Below are 26,819 nucleotides of genomic sequence, written 5' to 3' on the forward strand. Positions count from 1 at the left end.
GATAACTATTGTGATTCAAAATTTATTCTTCTTAAGTAAGGTTTTTTATTCTATGTTCAAGCATTATTTCTCCTTAAAATCAGCGAAGAATCACTTACGAAATCTTTTACTGCACTATTAAATGAACCCTAAATTTGTGAGCAAGCTGTCTCAGCTCGCGTTTTGTTAATGCCCGAATATGTAGAAGGGTCTAACAGAGACCATGATCCTTTTGTGGAATGGATAGTAAATTATATATCGGTACTTTGGAACGTTTCTTTTCGCGTACGGTCATTCCTTTCTTTTATTTTTTCCTTAACGAAATAAGCATATATTTATATATATATTTTGAATAAATTACACCATACATCATGATTTTTGAAATAATTTCACATATAACATTTTCAAAAAAATTTCACGACTCATTACAAAAATTTTTTAAATTTTCACCGCACATTATATTGGTACTTTTTCATCCAAAATTGGATTGAATGGCAATGTTACAACATTTCAAGGATTATTTTGCATAAAATTAAAATTTAGGGATTTAAACGAAATAAAATTAAAAAATGTAAAATTAAAAAATAAAAGGAAAGGAAGGGGACCATCGAGAAGGGAGGTCGGGGGGACCTTGCGGCCACCCAACACCCCCATTGGGGTCGCCGATAGCCTTAGAGCCGATCGGCGACACCAATTGAGGGTTGGGTGGCCGGTTAGGGCGCCCCTGACCCTCCAATTTTGGGAGATCCCAAATTGAGGTCGTCGGCCTGGTCTGAGTTGGCCTGCGACCCCAATTGCGGGGTCAATTGTCGATTGGGGCACCGGGTGGCCCGCGGGGCCCCCCGACTTCCCCTTTCGATTAGTCTCATCCTTTCCCTTTTTCTTTTACATTTTTCATTTAATTTCATTTAAATCCCTCAAGTTTTTTTTGTAAAAAATTATCCATGAAAATATCGTAACATTATTATTCAATTCAATTTTTGATTGAAAAAGTAACGATACGATGTGCAGTAAAAATTTTAAAAAATTTCGTAATGTGTCGTGAAAACTTTTGAAAATATAATGTGTGATAAAATTATTTAAAAAATTATGATATATGGTGTAATTTATCCTATATAATCAGAAGATGGCCATATGGCCATAGTTACACATGAAGATCGAATAAAAAATCTATTGATTTTATGTCGAGGGCCTTGCCAATATTGCCGACTTCAATCTTTCTATCTATGCTTGAACGGGGTCTTTTGGTAAGAGAACTTTTATCACATTCATGCCCCTGCTGGAACGAATACAATCGCGCCACCAGAAACGGACATAAAAACAAGCGCGAGGGTGGTTTGGTCATTTCAGACTGTTGCTCCCCCAACACTTCAAAGTTTGCTCACTCAGCATGGAAAGTCGTCAGCTCTGCAAGAAAGCAAATCAATGAAAATGGAGAAGTGGAGGTGGTCGTCAGCAGCTCATCGTCTCCTCCGGCTTTGCTCGAACCCTCTCTCCGATCTCCGGTGCAGCCCTAAGCTCCAAAATTCGACTCCTTCAGGTGTGATTTCTCAGTCCTCTTCTCCCGCTAAGTGATCCCTTACTCTGCTTACAATCCAATTTAGCTTCCAAATTCGATGTCCGATTACAATCGCACTAGTTGAGAGTTCGGGTTAACTTCTCTGTGCTCCATTTAGAAGGTTGACCATGTCTTGTTAAAAGCTCTTAAACGTTGGAGTAGTAATCGGCTTACTGCAAGGATTGGCTCAGTGCATGGAAGTAGTCTGCTGGTGCTATGCGTGAAATCACCATTTGATGTTAACTTTTCAATGGAGGAATTTGATATGCTTAATTGAGGATGAATTCTACTAGTTCATTGTGAATTGGATAAGATTCACTGATCTTTAAAGCTGCAAAACTGGAAATCAATGTTATATGATAATTGGGGTTCATGGGAAATTTGAGCCGAAGTTGGGCAAAGTTACTGCCTCCTAACCCTCTGTTGTCGCTGCATCCCAATCTTTACCGATAAATGATAACATTGGCCTGGCCGAGTCGTGTATTTGCTGCTATGAAGTGACGAATGATTGACCTATACTTAACTGCATCGCTCATCATAGAAGTTAATTGCCTGAGATTCTGTTTCTGGCACAGGAGTTTTGTACAGGCATGAAGGAACTTGTGAATGGATACGACCATTTATTGGACAGCAAAAGCAGCATTTTGGACAGCGTTCACATCATTTATGGTCGGGAAATTGTCTTGGTGAAACACCTGGAATTCAAAACAGATTCTTTGGAGCCACGGCCACAAAAATCGAGAGGAACTCTAAGTTTGCGACGCTGAATTCCAACGATATAAGTTATTTCAAGGAAATATTGGGTGAAAAAAATGTTATCCAGGATGAAGACACTCTCCTGTCTGCAAATACTGACTGGATGCACAAATACAGAGGCTCGAGTAAGCTTCTGCTCCTGCCTCGGACCACTGAGGAGGTTCCTTCCTTTCTCTTTTCTTGAAGACAAATGAGTATATGTTTTTCGGTGATAGTCATATCTTGAAGGGAAAACACTCACTTTGCAAAATCTGTGGAATGTCTGAAGCAATTGTAGGTTATTCCTAATATTTCTGAGCTTGAAATACTGGAAATGCCAGTTGATATTCTCTCATGCCTCTTTTACAAGAGAAGTACTAGTGGTTTAGTGCCTGTCTGTTAATCTTGTCATATAAATTCCAAACAAGAGACTGCATATATGCAGTTACAGACGCTCTCAATTCTTTGGTGCTCTGTTTTGTTTGTGGATTGATATGTGTCTCAGCTATGAAAGAGTTTTTATTAATATTATGCTTCGTAGCTTTTTCTTATTCTATATTTCTTTTCTATGTTCTCTTTTACTGATTATATATGTTTTTGTCCAGGTCTCCAGCATTCTGAAGTACTGCAATTCTAGATGCTTGGCTGTTGTTCCTCAAGGTGGAAATACTGGCCTTGTAGGTGGAAGTGTTCCCGTTTTTGACGAGGTAATGCATTTTCGCCTTCCTAATGATTTTCTTATTGCTTACCTTTATGATTATGGTTTTAAGCTTTACTGTCTACTTATGGCTGCTTTTTTCTCTGAAGCTAAAAATTAGCAGCACTCAAAACAAAGCTTGCTTACTTATTACCTTTTATAGTTCATTCTGTTGACAATAAAAATGGCCTCCATTTTCTTTGCGCATGTTTGTGGTTTTTTAAAGTATTAAATGTGAAGATTAGTCTCTTGTTTAAATACTCGGGTTTCTTCTTGTGAATGTCAAATTATAGTTGAAAATATGCACTGAATGAATAGTTAATTCAGAGATTTGTTCTAGCATACTTCCTACGGTTATTGTATATAAAAAATACCATTCTTTTCTTAGTAGCATAGAAATGTTTTGACTGTGGGAGATTTTGATGAAATATTTTCCCTTTTGCCATTTAAGAAAGTTTCTGAATGAACAACCATTGACCATGAATTGTCATAAGTTGGCGGAACTCATAGATGTTGCTGGAAACTAGGCATTCTGAGGGGCAAAACAGAGCACTTCCTTGGGGTTTTTAATCAACTTTGACACGGTATTTTGGGAGGCACAGATTGCTGCACTATTAATAATTGGAATTTATCCCAATCCTATCTTTGACAGCATGAGAAGGACAAAAAGATTGGACAAAAACCCATGTAATGAGATTATACATGTTCTATAGATAATGTTTACTCACACTTATTGGAAAAAAAAAGATGGAAAAAAAGATAATAATAAAAATAATACTCAGTTAGATTATTACATATTATGGCCCCATATTTAACGCTATTACCCCAAACTTCGTATAACGCATCATGTTACAATTTACAAGTTTGTGTATATGCATACACACGCATATAATAACAAACTCTAAAGTCGGCGACTCACGCTGCCACCTCATCAAAATTGAAATCGTCTTCTCTCATGCAGCCGTGTCAACAGAATTCTAAACCCTCTCATGCTGCCACATCACCATTATATAATTTAGATTTTTACTAATTTGATATGATATAATTAATTTTCAATATATAGTTTCCTATTTAAGTAGAGTTCCACAATTAATATACACTATAAATTTACACAATATCTGAAATATAATCTATTATCGCCTCATAAGATTGTGAATATAATTTATATTATTATTATGTGCACTTTATATAGATAAAAAAATGAAATATTTACTATTTTACAGAAATAGTATGGCAGTATATTTGATGGCAATGGTATTATCACGTAAGTATTTTCACTATATATATATATATATTATCATATAGAGGGAGGTCTTTCCATATTCAGAGCAGTATGCATTTTATATCTCGCAAGATATATGTTAGCATCGGATTTTATATGGCTATAGAAGTTGTAATTTTTTGAACATTATACAGCTAATTAAAATATTTTAGAATTTCATCCATGCAATTGCCTGTGCAAAGCACAGATGAAAGAAGTTGTGACCATGCTTGTGCTGAAGATTTATTTTGACAGGTTGATCCAACAGCTAGGGTCCTTTTTTTCTAATATCAGGCATTGGTAGGTTAGGTGACAATTTCTTGCAGAAATGGATCTCATCTTGCGAAAGAACCGAACAAACAATATGCTAATATAGTGATTCTCATTTTCATAACATAATAACTGATTCTATAAATGAGTGTTTTGCTTGTATCCAGACCTCGTATCTAGATGATGATGTGTGATCAATGCTGCAGGTGATTATCAATGTGAGTTCGATGAATAATGTGATATCTTTTGACAAGGTAAGAAGTTCTATTTTATATCTCACTCGTAAAACACCATCATGGCATACTTCTTCAAGATTCATGTATCGCTGCATGGGCATGCAGCATGAAACTGTATTGTTCCTCAAATTTGCTGAGGACCCTTCTGATCAGATGTTAATTAAATGACCTGATTTACTTAATGCTTATAGTAATGCCTTGATTGTCAAGTTGCTGAAATTACTTATGCTGTTTGAGTTGCTTTCCGTTTATTTTTAGATAAGAATTTTTTATTTGTCACTTCCACTTCTTTCTCCTTTTCTAGATTTAATTCTATAAAGAAAATCAAAAAGTCATATTTACAAATTATAAGCTGAGTATCTTTTGTTGACCTTGAAACTTGGAGAACATGTTTTCTATGTGAACAATTATTATTGTTATTCGCTTTTATGATTTTGTTTTAAATCATAAGCCAAATAGAAAGTCTTATGCAATAGAAAGATTTTGATACATGTGATAATCATAAAGTTACAAATGGTTATTATTAATAAAATAATATAGATAACATTATCTTGATTATGTAATCAAGGTCTAACATTGAATTAATAACAAAAGCTCGCAAATTCATATATAATACTAAACCACATAAAGGTTTACAAATTAGGTGTTCGCAAAATGTCAATTAAGAATACATGTAACATTAGTCACATATATATATATTATATATTCGTATATAAAATAAAGATCTCCTCTGTCGTTTAACATGTAGAAATGCATAAAACAGAAATAGATTCACATAAAGACTCAAACAAGTAAAAGAATATGATAATTGCACTAGGGCTAGAGTTTGTAAAAGAAAAGGAGATCAGTATGAATCTGTAGTTGATATATAGAGATACACATATATAATATTAGAAGAAAATAAAATTGGAAACGGTTTTAAATTTTTAAAAAATAAAGATTGGAAAATTAAGAAAATGCAACTTTTACTCAAAAAGGTGCTCTCGTAGGAATGTGAACACACAGTTTATATTTATACAATTTTTATGAAAATTTTCCAAAAATTTAGAAAAATTTTCTTAAAAGTACACAGGTCCCTACATATTTTATATTTTATATGATATATGAGATATGGCAACAGAATGGATCATCTAGAGGCTGTCTGATCTATGCATTTACAAATTGTATTAGTCTCCTGAGGTTGTGTGCTGCTTGGTCCTGCTTTTCTTTTGAAAAATATTATTCATTATCTTGAGTGGTTGCTGACTGTTGACTCGTGAAATCCCAATAATCACTGGGCATGAAGTTGATGATTTAAGGACTACTAGATTGTAAGTGCAATCTTGCTCCTTTTTTACCTTGTATTCCTTGCAGGTGAGCGGTATTCTGGTTTGTGAGGCAGGATGCATATTGGAAAACCTGATCTCATTTTTGGACAACCGAGGGTAAGGGTATATGTTTCATTCAAGCTTCTTTTTTTTTCCCCCCCTCTTTAGTTTGTGGAAAATGGCTTATTAATTGGCATAGCCAATATATGTCCGTTCAGAATAACAAATGTGCCAATAAGTTGATAAGATATAGTTTTCTCTAGGTATTCTTAGCGGCTAAAGCAACTCAAAGACCTGGATTTTGTATGGAAAAGATTGAGAGATTATCATATAATTATGGACTTTGGCCATTTGTTTGCAAAGGTGTCTGACATCGCTGTTTAAAAACTTGTCTTATGTAATTGAATTTAGTAATGGGAAAATGGAAAAACACATAACTAAGTTTAATGATTGTGGCATGATACCTGAAACTTTAGGGTGCCTCTTAAGCTTGGGATCTAATAGCTTTATTGGCCCTGAATAAATCACAGTAATTTAATGAAGCCAAATGCCTAGGGTGGGACCACCTGAGACTTGAAAACAATTAATCCCCTGAAAAAAAGAAAACATTAATTTAATATTAAAAAAAATCGAAACCCAACTCTTTCCTCTATCTTTCCAGGAGAACTAGGTCTAGTTAACTTGTTAGATGACCATGAATTTGCCTTGTTTCTTCAAATAGAAAAGCTTGTTATCGAGACATTTCGACACCAGACCTTCACTTTTTGTAAAATCAGTGTCACTTTATCTGTCGGAAGGCTATTTCTGATTGTTGCTGATCCAATTTGAACAAATTAGATAATTCTTGTACTTTGGTTTGGTTTAAGTAAGTCATGCTTCTATTCAGATTTATTATGCCCCTCGACTTAGGTGCAAAGGGGAGCTGCCAGATTGGTGGCAATGTTTCAACCAATGCTGGTGGTTTGCGCCTTCTTCGATATGGATCACTTCATGGAAATGTACTTGGTGAGGATTATCTCTTTTTCAAATTAGAATTAGAATAAGGAGAGTTTGTTTTTCCTTTAGGACTATATAGGAGGAGTCGAAAGTTTTAACAAGCAATTGCTACAAACTAGGTGCTTTGTTCTGGTTATTTCCTGCAATTCTTGAGTGAACAGGAGGTTCTGTTTCCCTATATCAAATGGGTCGCTTATTGACTGTGTAACCACAATTTGTTTCACTTTCTCATAAGTATCTTGGTAGGTAAACAAAACCATGTCTTCATTGAAGGAAAGATGAAATTGTGAATTATTTTTTGTAGTATCTCCACTATTCAGTTGATAAGAGTACTGTTGACTGTATTTCCTTTTCTTAAAATGAATTTCTTTTTCTAGGAAGATGAGTCTCTGCTTATGCCGTAACAGAGAATTTAGCAAAGATGTTTTCATTCATCAAATGAATTTGAGATGGAGTGGAACAGCTATAAAAAGGTTTCGACTATCAGTCTTAATGATGATGAGCAAAAGCTGCTGTGCAGCAGTGGTAATCATTATCTGGCAATAAGTTAGTTTGAATATTTGCTTCTGTATTTTCACACTTTGCAGGTCTCGAAGCAGTTTTGGCTAACGGTGAAGTGCTCGACATGCTTGGTACTTTGCGCAAAGATAATACTGGGTATGATCTGAAGCATCTCTTCATAGGTAGGTCAGCAGAAATATTAAGCTATATTGCGGGTTAGGAAATGGTGCGAGAGAAGTACTCACAGTATTGTCAATGCAGGGAGCGAGGGATCCTTAGGGATAGTAACTAAAGTGTCAATCCTTACCCCTCCAAAGCTGTCATCAGTAAATGTAGCTTTTCTTGCATGTAAAGATTATTTCAGTTGCCAGGTATGGTAACTTCACACTCTCAAATTATTTATATTTTTCTAACTGAACTCCCAGCTTTTTTTTTCTTTTTTTTCACTTTAATATGGAAGTGCATCATAGTTGTGGTTACTGCTTATTCATTGGAGTTTCTTTAATTCTATAAACCAATTGAGAGGTTCCTTTATTTATTGACTTTAAATGACTAATTGAATTACAATACACAAATGGACAAAAAATAGCGGGAAAAATAATGAGGCATCTTTGTACTTCGATGAAGAGGAACAGTGATCCTGCTCTTCTCTAGCTGACTCTTCCAGAATCACTGAATTTTTGTACTGGAATTATGAACTAGTGATGTTGCTATAACAGTTGATGCTCCCTTAACTAGTTCTATCTGCTGTGCAACTGTCAGACTAATTTTCATCCTTTATTGCAGAAACTCCTATTGGAGGCAAAGAGGAAACTTGGGGAGATTCTCTCTGCTTTTGAATTTCTAGATGAACAGTCGATGGCTCTGGTAAGTCTTTACTCCTGGTTTTACATGTGACATGTCCTTTTGTTTTTAAGGGAGAATGAGGTTGGAAGAAACCATGTGCAGCAATTGCACTCTGCAACTTGATTATATATCTAGACTAATCAAATCATTATGGCTATAAAATGGCGAGAGCATATTGTGTAATCCAAGGCGTGATAGTAGGTAAATTGGGTCTAAGGCCGCTACTCATATATACTGTGATTATCCTAGATAAATTTTATCGGCGTGTGTATGGCATACTATATTTGTTTTATGCCCATTTTTTCATTTTCTTTATTTTGGGCTGAGGTGGAGTGTGGGAGGGAATAGAACTACAGGAATTCATTTTAATGACTTTCCGCTATTGTTTCATGGAAAAATTAGACATCAGTGGAATTTATCTTTGGTCAACCATGAAAATTAGTTACAGTATTTATTAGAAAAATGATTTGCGGCCAAAATTGTTACAAAACAGTTTCCGGAATCAGGATGGACCTCGACTGGTCTATGAAAAATGCCGTTACCACAAGGAGCTGTACTGCCACCGGGATCACTGCCATACCCTACTGCAGTTCACCACCAAATAGTCTGGATGGTGCAGATGCCACTGCAACCTTGGCGGGGGTGTTCGTGGCCGGTGGCGACAAGTTGAGATCCCAAATCTGGGATCTAATTTTGGGCTGTGGAGGGCTTGCCTTAGGCCATCAACCCCATGGCTGGCCACAGGTTGGGCTTAGAACAGACAGAAAAAAATAGACAGAAAGAGTATGGGGTCTCATTTTGGGGAGGTGGGGGCGTACGTAGGCCAAGGTTGCCAGACCCACACAAACACACACACACACACACAGAAACAATGTTCCCTGCTTCCTGATCCCCCGCCACCACCTAGATCTGGATCTGCTATCCCAGATTTGGGGTGGTGAATGTTGCCGGCATATTCGGATGTCTCTGGAGAGATAAGTCCGCAAGTTGGCCATTTTCCAGCAGGGCTGTGCATTCACCCATAGTGGTGACAGAGCTTCTAATTTTTATAGCTTCAAGCAACTTATTTTTGGAAATATATCCAATAATTGTATATTAACTATCATCACGCCATGCCAAACATTAGGGGGGGAAAAAAGTGTTTTCCCTGAATTTACTTGTAATTGATTCTATGCCAAACAAAAGGGAGCCCATTTGTTCATTCAAACACCATAGTTCCTAAGTTATTAAAGCCATAGCTCTACTCAACCACTGCATTTGGTCATGCCACAACATTATGCTCCATTCTCCTATTACCACAGAACAAGACATAATAGCCAGCCTCAGGACCTCTTGGTAATCCATCCATTTGAGCATCTATAGCAATCATTTCCCAGGTGCACTAATTACATATATAATACTTCAACTTACTCCATAAATAGTGGTTCATGTACATCCTGCTTGATGTTAAGTTGGTAAAATCATAATATGGTGATGTTATTCTTAGTAATGCATCTTTTAGTTGTCTTTATGTATCTCCACCTGTAAGTCTATTTGTACCTCTGTAAAAGATTGCATTTTTCATATATCACTTTACACATTATGTTATTTTGTGGACAGTGATGTCCTTGCACTTCGTTAAATACTTTCTCAGGTCCTTTTAGCCCCGCTTACTACGTTTGTCTTACAGGCACTGAGCCATTTAGAAGGTGTTCGTAATCCATTGCCTCCTTCACTGCACAATTTCTATGTTTTAATCGAGACAACAGGCAGTAATGAATCTTATGACAGGTAACCTTCTTTCTGTTTTATCATCTACTATTTAACTAGAAGTACTTAATTTTATCCTCATGATATCCAGTGTCGGTGATCCCAGAGTTGCTACAAGGGCAAATTGACATATATCTACTTGGTTATTGAGAACAGTTAGTTTCATATTAATGTAGATTTCTTTTACTTTAGCAGTTCAAGATTACCAAAGTGTCTCTGATAACATTGAACACAGGATACAAAGCAAACATTAATCGTCATGTAAACTAGTAGAATTTGTATTGCCTCTATATGTCACCACATTTCTTAATTCTGCAAATTATTTCTGGAGCTTAGGCCTCCTTTTCTGTGTCTTCATGTTTGTTATTAACTTTCACTTCATCTTAATTCAGCTCCAATGTGGTTCATTTAGAGGATTTAATTTAATCCCTTGTACTACGAGTACAAAAGTGCAACAAATCGCTGTAACTTGTAGTAGTCGCTACTCTTTGTCAAAGTAAACTTCTGGTGAACTGTCTTAACGTAAAAGCTTTTTTAGTTTAGTCTCACTATTGAGATGAAATAATGTCCGCATTCCATCTTTGCCGAATATCTCTTTAATAGCGTTCAAGAAACATAGACATAAAGATGACCCCAAGATTGTAAATAGAAGAAAAGACAGCTTTTCGAATATTCACTTATCTTGTTCATCATGATGGTTCAGTATTTGTCTCAGAGCCTAATTTTCCTTATTTTCCAAGATATACTATTTTAGGGATTCATATGGGTTCTACTGTTTTGTCTAGTTATCGTCAGCTGATGCTTCTTGTAATACATAAATCTTGAAGGACATGAATCTTATAATACATATACTTCACTTGTGTTTCCATTTTCAACTGCGGCATTTTCAGAGAGAAACTGGAAGCCTTTCTATTGAGCGCGATGGAAGGTGGTTTGATTTCAGATGGAATTGTTGCCCAAGATATACAACAAGCGTCTTCAGTTTGGCATATTCGTGAGGTTTTTATTTCATCTTTCAGATTCATTTTGTTGAACTTTTCTTCTTCATGATTTGTTACATTGTCTTGTTTCTTTTTGCAGTGATAGTTTCATCTTTACCCCATTATAATTCCACACAATTTGTTCTTCAAGAAAGTTGTCTTAAAAATATTTTTGTTAGATGTTACCCCTGTCAGCATGTCTTTCCTGATTATGCAATACACATTCCTTAGATCGTTCTCTGTCATCAACTAGATACCCTTCCCAAAAGAGTCATCATCACTGTAAAATGCCATAGGCAAACAAATGCTACAATTCAATATGTCGACAAATGAAATCATGCTATTGCTGTAAGAAATCTATGTCATTCCTCTTTGTTTTCATGAAACTAATAGTTTGGGACTTTTAATTAGAGGACTATGATAAGTGCATGAGACAAAACATTTTCTTAACTCCTGTTCCTTGTTGCTCTATCAGGGTTTACCTGAAGCATTGATAAAAGCTGGGGCTAACTACAAATACGATCTTTCACTACCTGTCGAAAAGCTTTACAATCTTGTTGAAGAAATGCGGACTAGACTTGGTAAGAGATATCACTTTTTACATCTTAGTACTTGTAAATGTATATATTAACTACTACTTGTAAAGTTCTATTGTTTGGAATGTTTTAAAGCCTTGACCAGCAGAACCCTGATCAGATGTTCTTAGAAAACTCTCGGTAGGACTGTAAAGAACTGGCGAAAACAAAAGAAAGTTAGAGAGTTTCCCTTCTCAGAATATAAATCGTCTCTCAACTGGGCTGGCATTGGATAACTTCATTGGCTGACTGTAATTGCTTCCTTGTATATCTTAAGAACAATTGGTAATGTGTATGTTTTCATGCCTTTGTTGTCATCGCTAATCGGAATGGAGGTCTAATATAGCACAGTCGGTAATGGTGTTACTGGAAGCAAGAGTTTTATCTTTTTAAATCATAGATGTTAGTCAAAATAATTAAAGTGTACACTACTTGCAGTGGTCTGTTTGAGTTTTAATATATAATCTTTTTTTTTTTCAACTTGAAGTGGTACCGTACACTCTGCATCTGCTAATTTTTCGAGGTTGCTCTTAGAAGCCTGTGCAAGTTTTAGCTAGTCAATCAGTTTCATGAAAAAGAATGATTTGAATGCGCCATCATCATAAGTGTTGAATATGTTGGTCATCCCTAGTAGTAACAGATTCTTCATTCATCACCTTTCTTCCATTCTGGGGTCACTTTGGTGTATTATACTAAATTTTTAACTCGTAAGCTTCCAGAAACCAAGCTTAAGTCTTTGATTTCTCATCTTTCTTTGATTTTGATGCCACTTAGTTTTATCCATTAAACACATAATTTAAGGGACCCTCGATCGATGAGTTGATTAACATCTGTTTCTTCTATATTTCTAGAGAACTTGGCCACTGTAGTGGCATACGGTCATCTCGGCGACGGAAACCTGCATCTTAACATTTCAGCTCCTCAGTACGATGATGCTGTAAATTTCCTTGTCACATTGGAATATCTTCTTCAGAGATTTTTTTTATCATTCAGACTTTTGACAGAGGATTGATTTCAGATTCTGGCACAAATCGAACCCTTTGTGTACGAGTGGACGTCTAAGAATCGAGGAAGTATAAGTGCTGAGCACGGCCTTGGACTCATGAAGGCTAACAAGATTTTATACAGCAAATCCCCTGCAGCTGTAAGTCTCAAAATCTCCGACTTTTTTGTACTATTTAACGTTTGAAGTTATGATTGACAAGAAGCTTCCAATCACCTGTTATGAGGGCTGGACTGGAACAGCGCTTTCAACTGCTGGACTTGATGGGATCTAGAAAGGGTCATCTTAACCTCTTGACAAGTAGAATAAAAATAGAAGTACATAAATCAGCCCCAGCGGATGGGGAAGGTTCAGATCAACTGCTCTGTCCGACTGGATAAAAAAGATAAACTTGATTATCGTCCAGAGAATCTGGTTGAATGCAAAACCTGTAAGAACACATGCTGCTCAAGCATGCTAGGTTCCACCCTGTTTAATTGGACTCAACTGGTTGGTTCAGTCACCAAACATGGCTGATTCGGACAGATACTTAAACAAACTGGATTTGAACCCACATAAATTTTAACAAAAGAAAGATAATTATTAGTAATTTAATGTTATTGACACAAAAGTGATTGGGCTTCTTGAATCTCTCCATGGACCTAATAAACTCGTGCCATTACTGCTTCGATATTCAGCCAGGTTCTGTTTTCCATGCTACCAGTGGTTCATTCTATGCAAAATATACATATTAGCCAAGCCCAACAGATTTTCACTATGAACAGGTAAATCTGATGGCTTCCATCAAAAAGTTGCTGGACCCAAATGGCATAGTCAACCCGTATAAAGTTCTTCCACAATCCATGATTCATTGAAAGTAAGGTATATGAGTTGCAGGAAGCCTATGTTCTCATTCAGGTTTTCTATGTAAACAGTCAAATAAGATCTCCAAAATTTGGCATTTGGCTCCTTTGAGAATAAGATGTTTTCTTGATTTGATGGTGAAGGGTGTAGAGTCCCGTCTGGGGGAGATGAAGCAGTGCCGACGCGAATAACAGAGAGATGAAAGGTAACATAGTAATTGATGAATGCCTACAGTTAGAATAGCATTTATATGAACGAATGTGTCACTGTAACTCGCTGCTACTCGAGACACAATATGGAAGGCACTCACATGTTGCTGGCAGATATATCGGATCATAATATTTACCTATGCATAATTTTGCTTCTTTGTCTGCCGATCTGCATTCTTAACATCATGTAGACTTGTACGTATTATGTTCAGCTGAAAAGAAAAAAGAAAAAAGAGCAACAGCAAAATAAAGAACAATCGATAATGTAAAACCCCAAGGAAAATCTTCAGCCCTTGCTTGTTGAGATATGGTCGGCATTTCTGTTTCTTGGGAGAGCTTGTTCTCGAGTACATGTTATCTTGATCGACATACTGTGTAAAGGCAAGACTGTCTTTTAAGGGATCAAAATGGTCATTTTACAATTTCTTCTATTAATTGTAGTTTCTGTCTAATCCTCAATTTCTATCGACTCGGTGGAAGGAGAGACTGCAATGAACGGTAGGATAGCATGACTCGAGCAAATGAAGAATGTAACGGGCGTATATACCTCACTAATATGAGGTAGCTTGAAAAGTAATCAGGTCCATCACTTGGAACATACATAACTACGGGCTGCCATAGCTCAATGCATTCGTCAAGGGCGAAGAGTCCGTTATGAGGATCATACATAGTTTGAAGTGACGAGATTGCTAAAAGACTGAGCTAGCTAGTCGTAAGAAAAGAAAAGCAGATGATTCCCTGAACCACTGCCCGACGCTCGGGAAACCACTACTTGTGCAGCTCTGGTACGTGACTAAAAGTGAATGGAAGGTTTCCTCTAATCAGAGCAAACACAGCGTCTCCGGTTATTTCCATGATTATAGTTATTGATAGAGTTCGAAGTATGGAAGCAAATCTGCAAAAGGGGAGGCTAAGGAGATTTTCTTCTTTGAAGGATTGTCAACATTCGTGTTGGCTTTTAGAAAGGAGATAACTATTGTGATTCAAAATTTATTCTTCTTAAGTAAGGTTTTTTATTCGAGTCTAAAGAGAAAATTTGTGTTCGGCAAGTTTTACTCCTTCATGCATCGGTCAATCTTAGTCCGAATTATTTGAACTTTTGAAAATCAGGTGCACGTTATGAAAAATGTTCTAACTTTTTGAAAAGGGCATCTCTTTGTCCTTCTTTAGGTGCCCCACTCCCAAAAGATTCTCCAATTACGCAAATTGCAATTGCTGCAATCCAATTCCCCATTAATCAAGGCTGGAATATGCCAATAGCCCTCAAGTCTCAATGGAAAAAATATATATACATATATGTGTGTATGTATGTATGTATATCATCTTTTGCAATGGAATTTGATTGATACAGAATATGTATGTCACCTAGAGGAGAAGTCAAAAGCAAAGCATATGCATGACTCAAAAGCAGTGGGGATAAAAGGAAAAAAAAAAAGAAGTTAAAATGAAAGCAGTATCAATGTTGTGCTGGAGAAGGAAGAATTGGAGCATTGCCACGATTCCAGAGAAAGGAGACGTCGGCAATATCGTTGCGCATTATGATATAATCCCAAGTTTGTTTTGCCATTTTTCTTATCTAGACGTGTAATTACATATTAATATAGTTTGATGCACCTTTAAAAATTCGGTGGATGCTCTTACAGTTTGATTAAATACTTTACCGAGTCAGTGCTAATAATAGGTGTTTTAGAGTTCGCGAGACAAATCTGTCCTTTTCGTAGGATTCATCGCGATACGATAAGTCTTGCATGAACAAAAGGAAAATTTGCCTTCCCCTATTACTAATCGGCTCCAAGATGCTAATTTCCTCCTTATTTTGACCCATCATCACTTGTCCCTTGGCCACATTTGGGAAATTATTGGTCTGTTGTGGAATTCTTTTTTTTTTTTTTTTCTTTTGATAGTTAAAACTGTATGGTCTGTTGCGGAACTGGAATCTCATTTGCTCACATTTTGGGGAAAGAAACAATTCGAGACTCTCTTTTTTTCTGTGACAAGGTACAATGAGATAAAAATCGTAAAAATTAATAAAGGAGTATGAGTAGTCCCACTGTGTATCGGACTTGAAACCTCTTGGTTGTCAGGCGATGACGTAAGTCACTATACTACACTCTCTTTTAAGGATAATAATACAATGATTACAAAAAAAAAAGGATAATAATACTTCTTGAGTCAAGTGCACACTCTTTTCAGTGACCCTAATTCAACAAAGCTTTTCACGATTCTATTGTGGAAATTCTAGGTAATTAACTTAAAAAAGGATTATGATAATTGATTATATCTCAATCGTTGGATCTTTTATAACTAGTCTTTTAGGCCATACATTGCATGGATTTATTTTCATATTATAATTTTAGCGTCATATTGAAATATAATTTGGTTTTTAAAATTTTAAATATAACTCATAGTATTGAATGATCTTAAAATTCTTTTACAAAATAGAAATATCTTCATAACAACAAAATTTAAAAATATCCCAATGCACCACCTCCTTTTTCTTTGTTCTATGTTTTCTTATCAGATTTATAGGTGCCCACAATTGTAATTAGTCAGTGTGTGTCAATTTCGAAAGTTTATATAGAGTGTTATACATAAAAGAAAAATTATGAAAGTTGATAAAATCCAATAACATATTTTCTTTTTTTTCGTATTGCCCATCCAAATGTTACATGCAAATCAATTAAAAATTGAGTGAGAAACAATTTAACAATCAACAATTATTGCAGAACAATAAACGGTAAAGTAATTTTGAAGATTATAAAGTTCATATAAGCAATAGAATTATATTTTTTAATCCTCAATTTTAGCATATCTATCTGTAATCTATCTATCTATCTATCTATAAATTAAATCTCTTGTTTGAAGTGGGCACATGTCAAGTTATCAATTGTTGCCTTTTTACTTTTTTTTATATATATAAATGGTTTATAATTGTAAGACATATATATACATATTTGTATAATTTTAATAATTTTTAAGTATATATATACATATTTTTTAATATATATATGTTATTTATATACATATTTTTTATATTTTTACTATTTTTTTTACCTATATATAATAGTTTTATTTCAAGTAGTCGCCAATTTAAGTAGCTTTTATCAAGACATTGGAAACATCATAATTCTTTTTCTCTGGAAAATGCAAGATAACACCAGCCTATTGTTAATCCTTGCTTCGGTATTGGTTTGGCCGTGGTCATGGCATGATTTAAATGAATTTTCAAGACCACTTAAAATTAATTGGATTCTCAATTATGGTTTTTAGACTGATCCAAAAAAAATTTCAAACTAAACTTTTATTTATTTATGCATTTATGCTTCTTTTTATATCATTTCATACACTTTTAAGATAGATTTTGATATTTTCTCTCACGGTAATGCATGCTTTTCGAGATAAGGTTAATATTAGAATTTTCAATTAAGTTTGTACCTAATAAAATTACAATACTTATAATATTTTGTATTTATAAGTTTGTTGTATTATTATATCTGGTGGATCTTTTCAATACTACAATGCACCTCATATATTTTTTGCTCTTTGTTACTAAATAAAAGAATCCTCATAATATTTAAGTACATTCTAAACTGATATTATGTAACGCAGAGGAATTAGCTATAATTATATGCTAATAAATTTGGTGGTAAATCTAAGTGTAATACAAATAGATATGGTACAATTATATATCTACCACAAAATAAGAAATAATATTTTCAATTTTATAAAATTAATCAAAATTCTAACATATATATATATAATTATCTCCTTTGTAGATACTATATAATTTCTATTTTTAATATTTCATATAAACTTTTACCTTTTATAGTTTTCTTATTATATCATTTAATTAAGTTTCTCTTTTTTTTCTCTCTACATTTACATGTTCATTAAACTAAAACAATTTTAAATTTACAGTGTTATATCAATCTTAAAATCAGCACTCAATATTAATTTGTTAATATTTTATAACTTCAAACATTACAAATATTATTTCTCGCACTTTAATTATATGAATATATTGTTCATCGAGAACTTTTTTTGGAGACCCGCAGCATCACGCGGGCTCTTTTTTAGTCTTTATTATAAGAACACCAAATTTTTATATTCGGTGAACGAATAATATTTTCTTGCACTCATTGTTTCGACCAATCTTTGTTCTATCAAGTAGAAAGCCCTCAATTGAATCCACTAAATGGGACAACGATAAATGGATTGGAATCTTCTCGGAGTTGATTCATTTTGCAAAGAATTTGAATAATATTCTAGACCGTAATAATTTTCTCTTGTTGGGTAGGTATTAAGAAATAATTTTTGTGGAAAAAACTGGTTGGTTCTCAATATTATTTTGATGCATTTGCTATGGTGACTCTATATTCTTCATATGAAACTTCATTTTTCTAATTTTCTTCAACTGCATGAACGCAATGACACTTATTATATTTAGACAATAAAATGCTAAATATATGGATGGATATAGATAAATCTTAAGCATACAACTACTTTGATCATTATGAAATGGCATTATTAAACTCAAGTGAGTTTTACCATGAGTTGAGTACGTTTTCATATATATATATATATATATATATATCTTTATTATTTCTTATTGTAATTATACACAATTTAGAACTCTTATTTGATATATTAATATTTTTCAATTATTATTTTTAGATTTTAAATAATAATCTTTAATATTTTTTGTTAAAATTTAAAGTAACTGTGTAGAAAAATGATAGATTCATCAAAATATAGCATAATAATAGTTTACAATGACTCTTCTTAATATTGTTTGCATCATATACTTAAGTTAATTGTTAGTACAGAGTTATTCCATACATTTAGTTTAGAAATTACAATACAAGATTCTTCAGCCCTTTTCTTTAAAATAATGGTTATGATAGCCTTACTTTTGAGTTTTATTTTCTTTATTTTATTTATGACCATAAGTTCATAATGCTTTGACACAGATGGTTTCTTTTATAAGACCATAAGTTGTTATGATTAGTGGCCCAGAATTTTTTTTCTTTTGGGAATTTCCCATATATAATCAATTAATTTATTTATTGATTTTATCCTTTTTGTTGTATCTTGTGTATGTTCATGTTAACATATTGAGTAAATTTCGACGACACCCCATATAATTTATAAAATGGCCAGCACACCGCCCCTCCTCTCGCTGATTTCTACTTTTTTTTTCCTTAAATCATGTCAAATTTAGTTTGGATAAAGAAATCTGATAATGGACCGGTTTGTGCAGTTTCGTGACATGGGATCCACGTGGCAAAGTGAATGTTTTCTTGGTGCCACATCAGTGAAAGGAAGGGTGATGAGGAGGGATGTCGTTGGCCATTTCAAAAACTATAGGGGGCGTCGTCGAAATTTATCCTAACATATTTATATATCATATCTTAAAATTATTTTAATTTTTGAAAAATATATTTGCTTTCTAATAGAGTATAATATTTTGAAAGATTAATTTTAAATTTCACATAATAACCAATTTATAAAATTATATGAGCTATCAATAGCTCAGCTATTTATTTTGATGCTAACAGCCTCAACTAGTGTGTACTGTCTATATTTATACTAGACGAATTTATTATAGATATTCAAGATTTTCATCCATATGAAATGTAAAGTTTTATCACATTCAAATATTCAACTTTTATCTTTTTATATTACCGTAACCTCATAACTTATTACAAATTTAATTTCATCACAGAATTATACTAAAAAATTAAATATTTATTTTTTATTATAAAGAGTAAATAAATGTATAGATATATTCTTTTACAATAATGGTAATAATTATTAGCTAGAGGCATTAAATTTATTCATAGTTAATTTTACTATCTTTATGGATATATAAATATGGCAAGGACATGGACATGGACGTAGCCTCTTATAATTTTGTCCATTTAAGAGCTTAATCAAGAATATTATATCACTGAAAACAATAGAGATTTCACATTAGAATTTAGAGAACTTTGTATTCACTTTCATCTTAAAAGTGGAATATACCATAAAACTCTGCAAATCACCATTTTATCACAAATTTGTCACGGATCTCTGCTTTATAAACGAAAATTAAAACATTTTTTTTGTTTAAATTTGTCATTTCGTTATTAGTTGGTCGCTCCTTTTCTTCGTAAATATTTGTTGATCCGGACGCCTATGTAACAAAACTGAAGGAAAAATGTACCCAACAACTCTTGTTTATTTATTTTTTATTTTTTTGCTGGGTATGGACCCAACAACTCATCTTCGCCTCCCTTAGTCTGCAATCCAGTTAATATAGCAGTTAACAGAGTGGTTTTTGTTGAGGAAGTTGTCCTATTACTAAATTTGGAAGGTATATATATCACCAAAGGCGATAGCCTAGTGGTTACAAACTTACTCCTATGTGGTTCGGTAATCCCATGGTCCCGGATTCGGATCCCCTCTATGCATTTGTGCCAATACATTTGTTAGAAGTGTGCTCTTCGTTTAGACTTGGAGGGACACAGGTTTCCATTAACTATACGAGGCTAGAGCTTGCATTGATTATTCAATTCGTCCGATATGTTTGTGGTTGAACATTGAATCCTGAAAATTGAGTAGCAAGGGGCGAAAATTGCATAGCGGGTGGTGACAAGGTTATCATCACTGCTGCCCACCATTTTATTCATCAAAAGATTTGGAAGGTATATGTAATTTCATCTTCTTATATATGCAGATTATTTGGAGATCCAAATTTCATATTCAAGATATTGCGAAATGAGGCATATATTGAATGATCCTATCTCATATTATTGATATTACGAGAAAGAATCAATCAAATCGGTTTAGTTAAGAACAACTAGATGAAAACGAAATTTTATAAAATATAAAAAAAATAATGCAATGATTATACATAAAAGTAATTATTTTGTACAAAATATAAAAAAAAATCATCTATATTTTCGTATTGTATTTTCTCAATTTAATATAGTTATCGATATCATTCACCGGAAAAGATATGGTTATCGATATCCTAATTAAACCCCTCATGAAAATTTGAAGTGCCTCGAAATTTCTAACGAAATATATAAGAAAAAGAATTGGATCCTCTCTTATTCAACAAAAAAAGGAACTAGGTCCTCTCTTGTACAAGAAGTTATCTCATTTTGCGGATCTTTCGCCATTTGGAATTAGAGCAAGATTTACGGAGCCTAAACAAATAGTGAAGAATAGAAGAAATTGTTGTAATTCGAGAGTCAATAGATTTTTGCTTGTTGAAGAACTCGAACGGTATAAAATACATATTCATAGTGAACAAAAGAGATATCTAAGTTCAATAAAGAAAATATAATTTTTAAATTATATAATAATACATACATAATTGGAATAGAAATATATGCATACACTATTATATATATGTATGTAATTCTTTTACCATTTATATTCCATTTAAAATAATTAAAAGTAATATTAACTATAAAAAAATTCCTATATTTAACTCCAAATAAGAAAATTGATATATTTTATTGAATATATTATTTACATAATCAAACTGTCGATGTGTTTATATATAATACAAACGGAATATATTTTGTTATATATGCAAAAGGAATCCATATACATATATTAATAGATAAATATCAAAAGGTTTAAATAATGGAATCACGATATATGCATATATATATATATAGATAATACAAACGTAATATATTGTTATACATGCAAAAGGAAGTAATATATATATATATATATAATCTATATTACGAATACAAACGATAAATTTTTTTTTTTTTCGATGGACAGATATTATAAATATAAATATTTTTTTAGTGAATATTTTTTTAGTGTATAAATTCTAATGTATATTATTGCCTTCTGTATAATATTATGAATATATTTTTGGTGTTGGATAAATATTTCTTTATGAAAAGTTATAAGAAATTCCTTACTATATAAATGATAATGTGACATTGCATGAGAGTTTTGTTTTATATTTTTAATGATGTAACAACATGTGATTTTAACTCGGGACTTTGTTAATTGTTATCATATCTATATACATAGATATAAATATATAGATAAAAATATAGATGGTGGGCTGTAGTGTTCAACCGTGAACATATCAGACGAACTGAACAACTAGTACAAGTACCAGCCCCATCAGCGTAGTACCACCAGAGGCCTAGTATGGTTCACAGAAATCGGAGATGACCCTAGGTACAAGCCAAAGAGTCCACCTTAGCATATGTCCTCAGGGGGATTCGAACTCGAGACTTTGGAGTCTCCAAATCACATAGAAGTGATCTTGAAACCACTAGGGCATCCCCCTAATGGTATGACAATTACTCCAGTTATTAAATACTCTATTGATTGCAATGCAATTTTGATTTATACTTTCTCATTTTACACGGCAGAATAGGATCACCCAAGAATTTCTAGCGGCGGGACTAGCAATCTTTAATTTCTTGCTTGGCTCCTGCCAACGAGTTCGAAGATTGGGCAGTAGTTTTCTATGTAGTTGTTGCTCTGGTTTTTTCCCAAAATATCTCTTTGTAGTAATTTGTTTAAATCAAAATTTGCCGTATTTCGGCGTATATGAGAGTACTAGTGGACTGATGGAGTACCATATACTCTGCTAGTGTCACATAAATGTCCAGATAAAAAAAGGGACAATAAAACGGCTATGGTTTTTGCCATTTTATATTAATTTAACGGCTACATAATGATGAATTTTTAAGACATAAAAAATGAGCTGTTTGATATTAATTTCATAGCCGAAAGTGTAAAAGTAAAACTATATGATTTTATGGAATTCATCCTTTAATTTTTAGTGAATTACGGGACGAAGGTCCAAAAAAGTTTGCAAATGTATTTTTTTGTTCTAGTTACCAAATAATAAATAAAAAAATCATAATTGTGAAGAATTTACCAAAAATTAGCCAGGCAATAACTTGCGCTTTGCATGGACGATGTATAGATAAATTTTTTTAACTATTTTGCAGTTATATTAAATTCTTTTATTTTAAATCACAAATAATATTTGAATAATTATAATCCCTCTAAACATATATAAAAAGCACATATTATTATATTTTGATAAAGGAGAGACCCCTTCTATATGTAATAATATATATATATATATATTTCAGTTATAGGAGAAACTTATGAGTTTAATACAATGAAATAGAAATTATAATAGCTAATAAAGTAGTATGGATAGTCACACCGAGTATCGAACCTATAATGTTTTGGTTGTCAAGCGAGAGCGTAAATCATTGTGTTGTATCCTCTTTGATTAACAATATATTTTTTGTATGAAGATGTTATAAATAATTGATATCAAAATTTCTATAAATTACTAGAATATTTCCATGTATAGCTATATAAAGTGTACAATAATAGATTATTCACGATATAATCATATTGTTGCCTAATTAAATATTCACAATTTTATGAGACAACTATTCATTAATAAAGTTTTATTTAAGACGTCAATCATGTAAAAAAAATATTACGTATATATTAATAGGGGAAAGCTCTAATTTCATAGGAAATTATATTTTCAAATTACATCTTAAAAATTTTAAAAAATTGATATTAAGATGTTGTGGCGACATGAGAGGGTTTGGTATTCCAATAATGTGGCAGTATAAGATGACGGTCTTCAATTTTGATAAGGTAACATCGCGTGACGCTGACTCAATATAAATGTATGGGAGCCTTTTGGCTACTCGTTGGCTTTATCATAGTGCGTCTAATGAATCCGTCCACCTTTAATAATAACAATCAAAACCCCTTAGAAGACGTATGACAATTGTTAATTATAAGAGATATACGCGGCGACGGATAATTTTTATTGCTTGAAAATGTGAGATATATGACAATCGTTAAGTAAGAGAATCGATTGTCGGGTAAATACACCCATGCATATCTCACGTCTGACGAGTTCATCACCGGTCGATATTAATCGAGTTTTAACTGTGTTATGTTGTTGTGTCGGATATGCAAACGAATAAGTTGAATCTAATTGGGAGGGAAGAATATGGGAATATAGGAAGATAAAAAAAGTAAACGCGAACTAATAGAGAAAATAAAATCAAAAGATATGGGGGGTCATATAATAAAACTGTCGCCCCCTTCGCCTTCCTCTCTCCTTCCTCCTTTCCCTCTCCCTCTCTCTCTCTCCCCCTCTCGTCAACGCTATCATCACATTCTCTCTCTCTCTCTCTCCGCCGATTGCAGAGAGCCGCCGAGCCGAAGAAGCATGACCAGCTCCTCCGCCAACTCTCGCAAGGTCTACGATCCCTCTTTCTCTCTCCTCTCCGTGTCTCAATTCCGATTCTGCCGACCGGTGGGGGCTGATGGTTTCGGAATCTTCTCTAATTGCGTCGAATTGTTTCTCTGCGTCGATTGGTGGTTTTTCCTCGCAGGCTCTGAGTAAGATTGCTTCCAATCGGCTCCAGAAGGAGCTTGTGGAGTGGCAGGTCAATCCTCCCTCGGGCTTCAAGCACAAGGTCACCGACAATCTCCAGAGGTCGGGTCCCTCAACCAGCAGCCACCCCTTCTTCTGATTCTTCTTCTTTTCTAGGGTTTCTCTGTATTCGCATCTAAGTTGCACAACTTCGATAGATAAGCGGACTTGGTTGTGTATGAGTCTGAACACCGCGTAGCTATGAATGGATGTGATTCTATGCTTTAGAGGACAGGATAGCCATCGGAATAATTATCGTCCCGCCAAATCTTCAGGACTGCTTTGTCTGCGTAATCAAAATGCATAGCAAAGAATAACAAATGCCTCTAATAGTTTGGGAGTTAGATAAGGATTGAGATTTCCGGTTACTTAGTAGTTTACTGTTGAATGCTCGTTCATGGGGATCTATTTGGGTTTTGGATTTTGAGTTTTCTGTTTTTATTCCGCTGATTAGTATAGTGGGTGATTTCAGATTATGTACTTCGTATACTTCACTAAGGAGTATTCATGTTGATTGTGTTGTTATCTTTGATTTGATAAAAAAAGATGGGTCATTGAAGTAAATGGAGCTCCAGGGACTCTTTATGCCAATGAAACCTACCAGCTTCAGGTTGACTTCCCTGAGCATTACCCCATGGAAGCTCCACAGGTGGGCAGTCAAGTAACCTTGTCTGCAGTTCTTCCTACAGTATACTCTATAAAGATGAGGGTGGAAGTTGAAACTTTATGTTATGTCTGCTTTGTTTTTTGAATGGGGGTTGTCTGATTAACAGGTTATATTTCTGCATCCAGCACCTATGCATCCTCATATTTATAGCAATGGGCACATTTGCTTAGGTAAGTGAGTTTGTTTCTCTTTGTTCTTCTGTATTTGGCCTCTAAGAATTGCATTCGCCTGTTTCGGACATTAATCTCTATCTTTTATTGGAGATCTTGATAAGTGCACGGTTCTTCTGTATTTGCATTCCCATGTTGAACTTCAGCTTGATATGTCGGCCTCTGAGAGCCTGGGTAAATATGTGCTTATTATTGGCTTATAGGATGGTGAACATGTTCCTTGTAGGATCTTGTTGGATTTATGACATGCTAATGATAATTGGTTTTCAGAATCGTATTTTTAAAGTTATTGTGTGACAATTATTTATGAATGACCTGTCACCTCCCTTGCACCATTTCTTTTTCATATATCAGACTAGCATGTATCTTTTATGGGACCAATTGATGCACTCGGTATTTACTTCATTGCAGATATCTTATATGATTCTTGGTCACCTGCCATGACCGTCAGTTCTATCTGTATCAGCATTCTATCTATGCTTTCAAGCTCCACTGTTAAGGTTCGTCTTTTGTCTCTGTAATATATAAATCGTTTTGTACGGTATGTGAATGTCACAGGTTTCTTTCCGATTTTGATTCTTGGTATATAGGTCCTGGAATTTCATTTGGAACTGTTGGGACCCTTTTTCCCCTGACAAAAAGGATTTTATTGTCTATTCATGTGTTTACTGGACGACCGATGGGTGTATCTGTGAAATTGAAACTTGAAAACCCATTGAATGATCTGTCTGGAAAGAGATTAAAGGCTTCGAAACTTTGTACTAATATCGTGTGGACCTTTTGATTGCAGCAACGCCCGGAAGACAACGACCGCTACGTGAAGAACTGTAGGAATGGAAGGTCTCCGAAGGAGACGAGGTGGTGGTTTCACGACGACAAAGTGTAAAAACAAACACCGGGTTTGTCTTCCTCCTTTTCACGATTAGTTGCTCAAGAAAAATTAGGGTTTAGAGGCTTCCCCAGAAAGAAGGGAGAAAGCAAACTTGAGACTGGAAAAGAACCGGAGTTGGGGAGAGTCATCTCCTCTCGAATAACCTTATTGTAAAGTGGCAGTTCTGTGTGTGGCATTTGTAAAGGAGAGAGGAAGAATTGGTGATTAAGGTGGTGGTGGTGTGTTCTTCTTCTCTTTACTTTTGACTTGTATTTGTACAAGAATACGACACTGGGGTCTCTCTCTGTCTCTACGTCTTTCGAAAGAGATGTTTTATTTTGTCAGAGCAGTGGTGATGGGTAACATACTGCCTCTGGGATTCACCATCTTCCTCTGATATGCTCCCCTTAAACTTTTATCTCTCTGGTCCTAAATTATAACGGAATATATATACTATTTACTCTTCGACGTGCTTTCACCTGTAGTTTGAGGTTCCACTTCTTCATTATTTTCTTCAATCATAACTTCTTTTTGGAAGGTCTAGAGTGCATGCATGCATGTAACATCATCACTTATTCTGCGGGTTCGGACTAGCGGCACACTTGTGTGTTCCAAGTTTCAACTATATGCAGGCGGTACTACATGCATGCATGTATTTTAGAAATTTCCTTCTCCTTCTTTTCGATTCTGGATCCTTGACTGCCCAGGGTATTATAGGTGGTAGGTACTGGGGAAATGCTCGAGAAATAAAGCATTGTACTGACTTAAATTCTGATATTCGGAAACTCTTTTTGGATTCTGCTGAGATGGATCGTTAGCCATCAAAGTAGAATAATGTTGATTTGTTATATCTACTTTTTAGATCCGAAATGTTTGGTCTATATGTTGTTTTGGGAAATGATACCTTAGCAAT

The 26,819-nt window shown here is 34.2% G+C and overlaps 2 protein-coding genes across 4 annotated transcripts; both read left to right on the forward strand.

Moving 5' to 3' along the window:
• Positions 1–1,362: 1,362 nt before the first annotated feature.
• LOC116210839 (D-2-hydroxyglutarate dehydrogenase, mitochondrial-like) lies at positions 1,363–14,051 on the forward strand. Of its 3 annotated transcripts, none has more exons than XM_031544927.1 (16): positions 1,363–1,519; positions 2,113–2,453; positions 2,878–2,979; positions 4,707–4,754; positions 6,090–6,160; positions 6,930–7,048; positions 7,627–7,722; positions 7,802–7,911; positions 8,327–8,407; positions 10,056–10,156; positions 11,026–11,134; positions 11,591–11,696; positions 12,542–12,627; positions 12,709–12,834; positions 13,458–13,554; positions 13,680–14,051. In XM_031544927.1, the coding sequence occupies exons 1-15, from the start codon at positions 1,405–1,407 to the stop codon at positions 13,545–13,547; spliced, it is 1,701 nt and encodes a 566-aa protein (XP_031400787.1). In that variant the 5' UTR covers positions 1,363–1,404; the 3' UTR covers positions 13,548–13,554; positions 13,680–14,051. The 3 variants fall into 3 exon arrangements, with proteins under 3 accessions (XP_031400787.1, XP_031400788.1, XP_031400789.1); XM_031544928.1 differs by having other exon boundaries at positions 13,458–13,549; XM_031544929.1 differs by having other exon boundaries at positions 2,113–2,418.
• A 9,799-nt stretch (positions 14,052–23,850) lies between these two features.
• On the forward strand, positions 23,851–26,372 carry LOC116211186 (probable ubiquitin-conjugating enzyme E2 16). The gene is made up of 6 exons (XM_031545442.1): positions 23,851–24,021; positions 24,158–24,261; positions 24,745–24,847; positions 24,972–25,035; positions 25,447–25,535; positions 25,826–26,372. Exons 1-6 carry the CDS (start codon positions 23,992–23,994, stop codon positions 25,919–25,921), a joined length of 486 nt encoding a protein of 161 aa, XP_031401302.1. The 5' UTR covers positions 23,851–23,991; the 3' UTR covers positions 25,922–26,372.
• Positions 26,373–26,819: the final 447 nt, after the last annotated feature.

The sequence above is a fragment of the Punica granatum genome, chromosome 6, assembly GCF_007655135.1.
Source record: "Punica granatum isolate Tunisia-2019 chromosome 6, ASM765513v2, whole genome shotgun sequence".
Taxonomy (NCBI): domain Eukaryota; kingdom Viridiplantae; phylum Streptophyta; class Magnoliopsida; order Myrtales; family Lythraceae; genus Punica; species Punica granatum.

Excerpts from the sequence above, each read along its gene's own strand:
- LOC116210839 (XM_031544927.1), top strand. The coding sequence starts at position 1,405 with ATGAAAATGGAGAAGTGGAGGTGGTCGTCAGCAGCTCATCGTCTCCTC. Across the intron at positions 4,755-6,089 it reads ATGTGATATCTTTTGACAAG|GTGAGCGGTATTCTGGTTTG; the intron begins GTAAGAAGTTCT and ends TATTCCTTGCAG. Across the intron at positions 7,912-8,326 it reads AAGATTATTTCAGTTGCCAG|AAACTCCTATTGGAGGCAAA; the intron begins GTATGGTAACTT and ends CCTTTATTGCAG.
- LOC116211186 (XM_031545442.1), top strand. The coding sequence starts at position 23,992 with ATGACCAGCTCCTCCGCCAACTCTCGCAAG. Across the intron at positions 24,262-24,744 it reads GTCACCGACAATCTCCAGAG|ATGGGTCATTGAAGTAAATG; the intron begins GTCGGGTCCCTC and ends TGATAAAAAAAG. Across the intron at positions 25,036-25,446 it reads CAATGGGCACATTTGCTTAG|ATATCTTATATGATTCTTGG; the intron begins GTAAGTGAGTTT and ends ACTTCATTGCAG.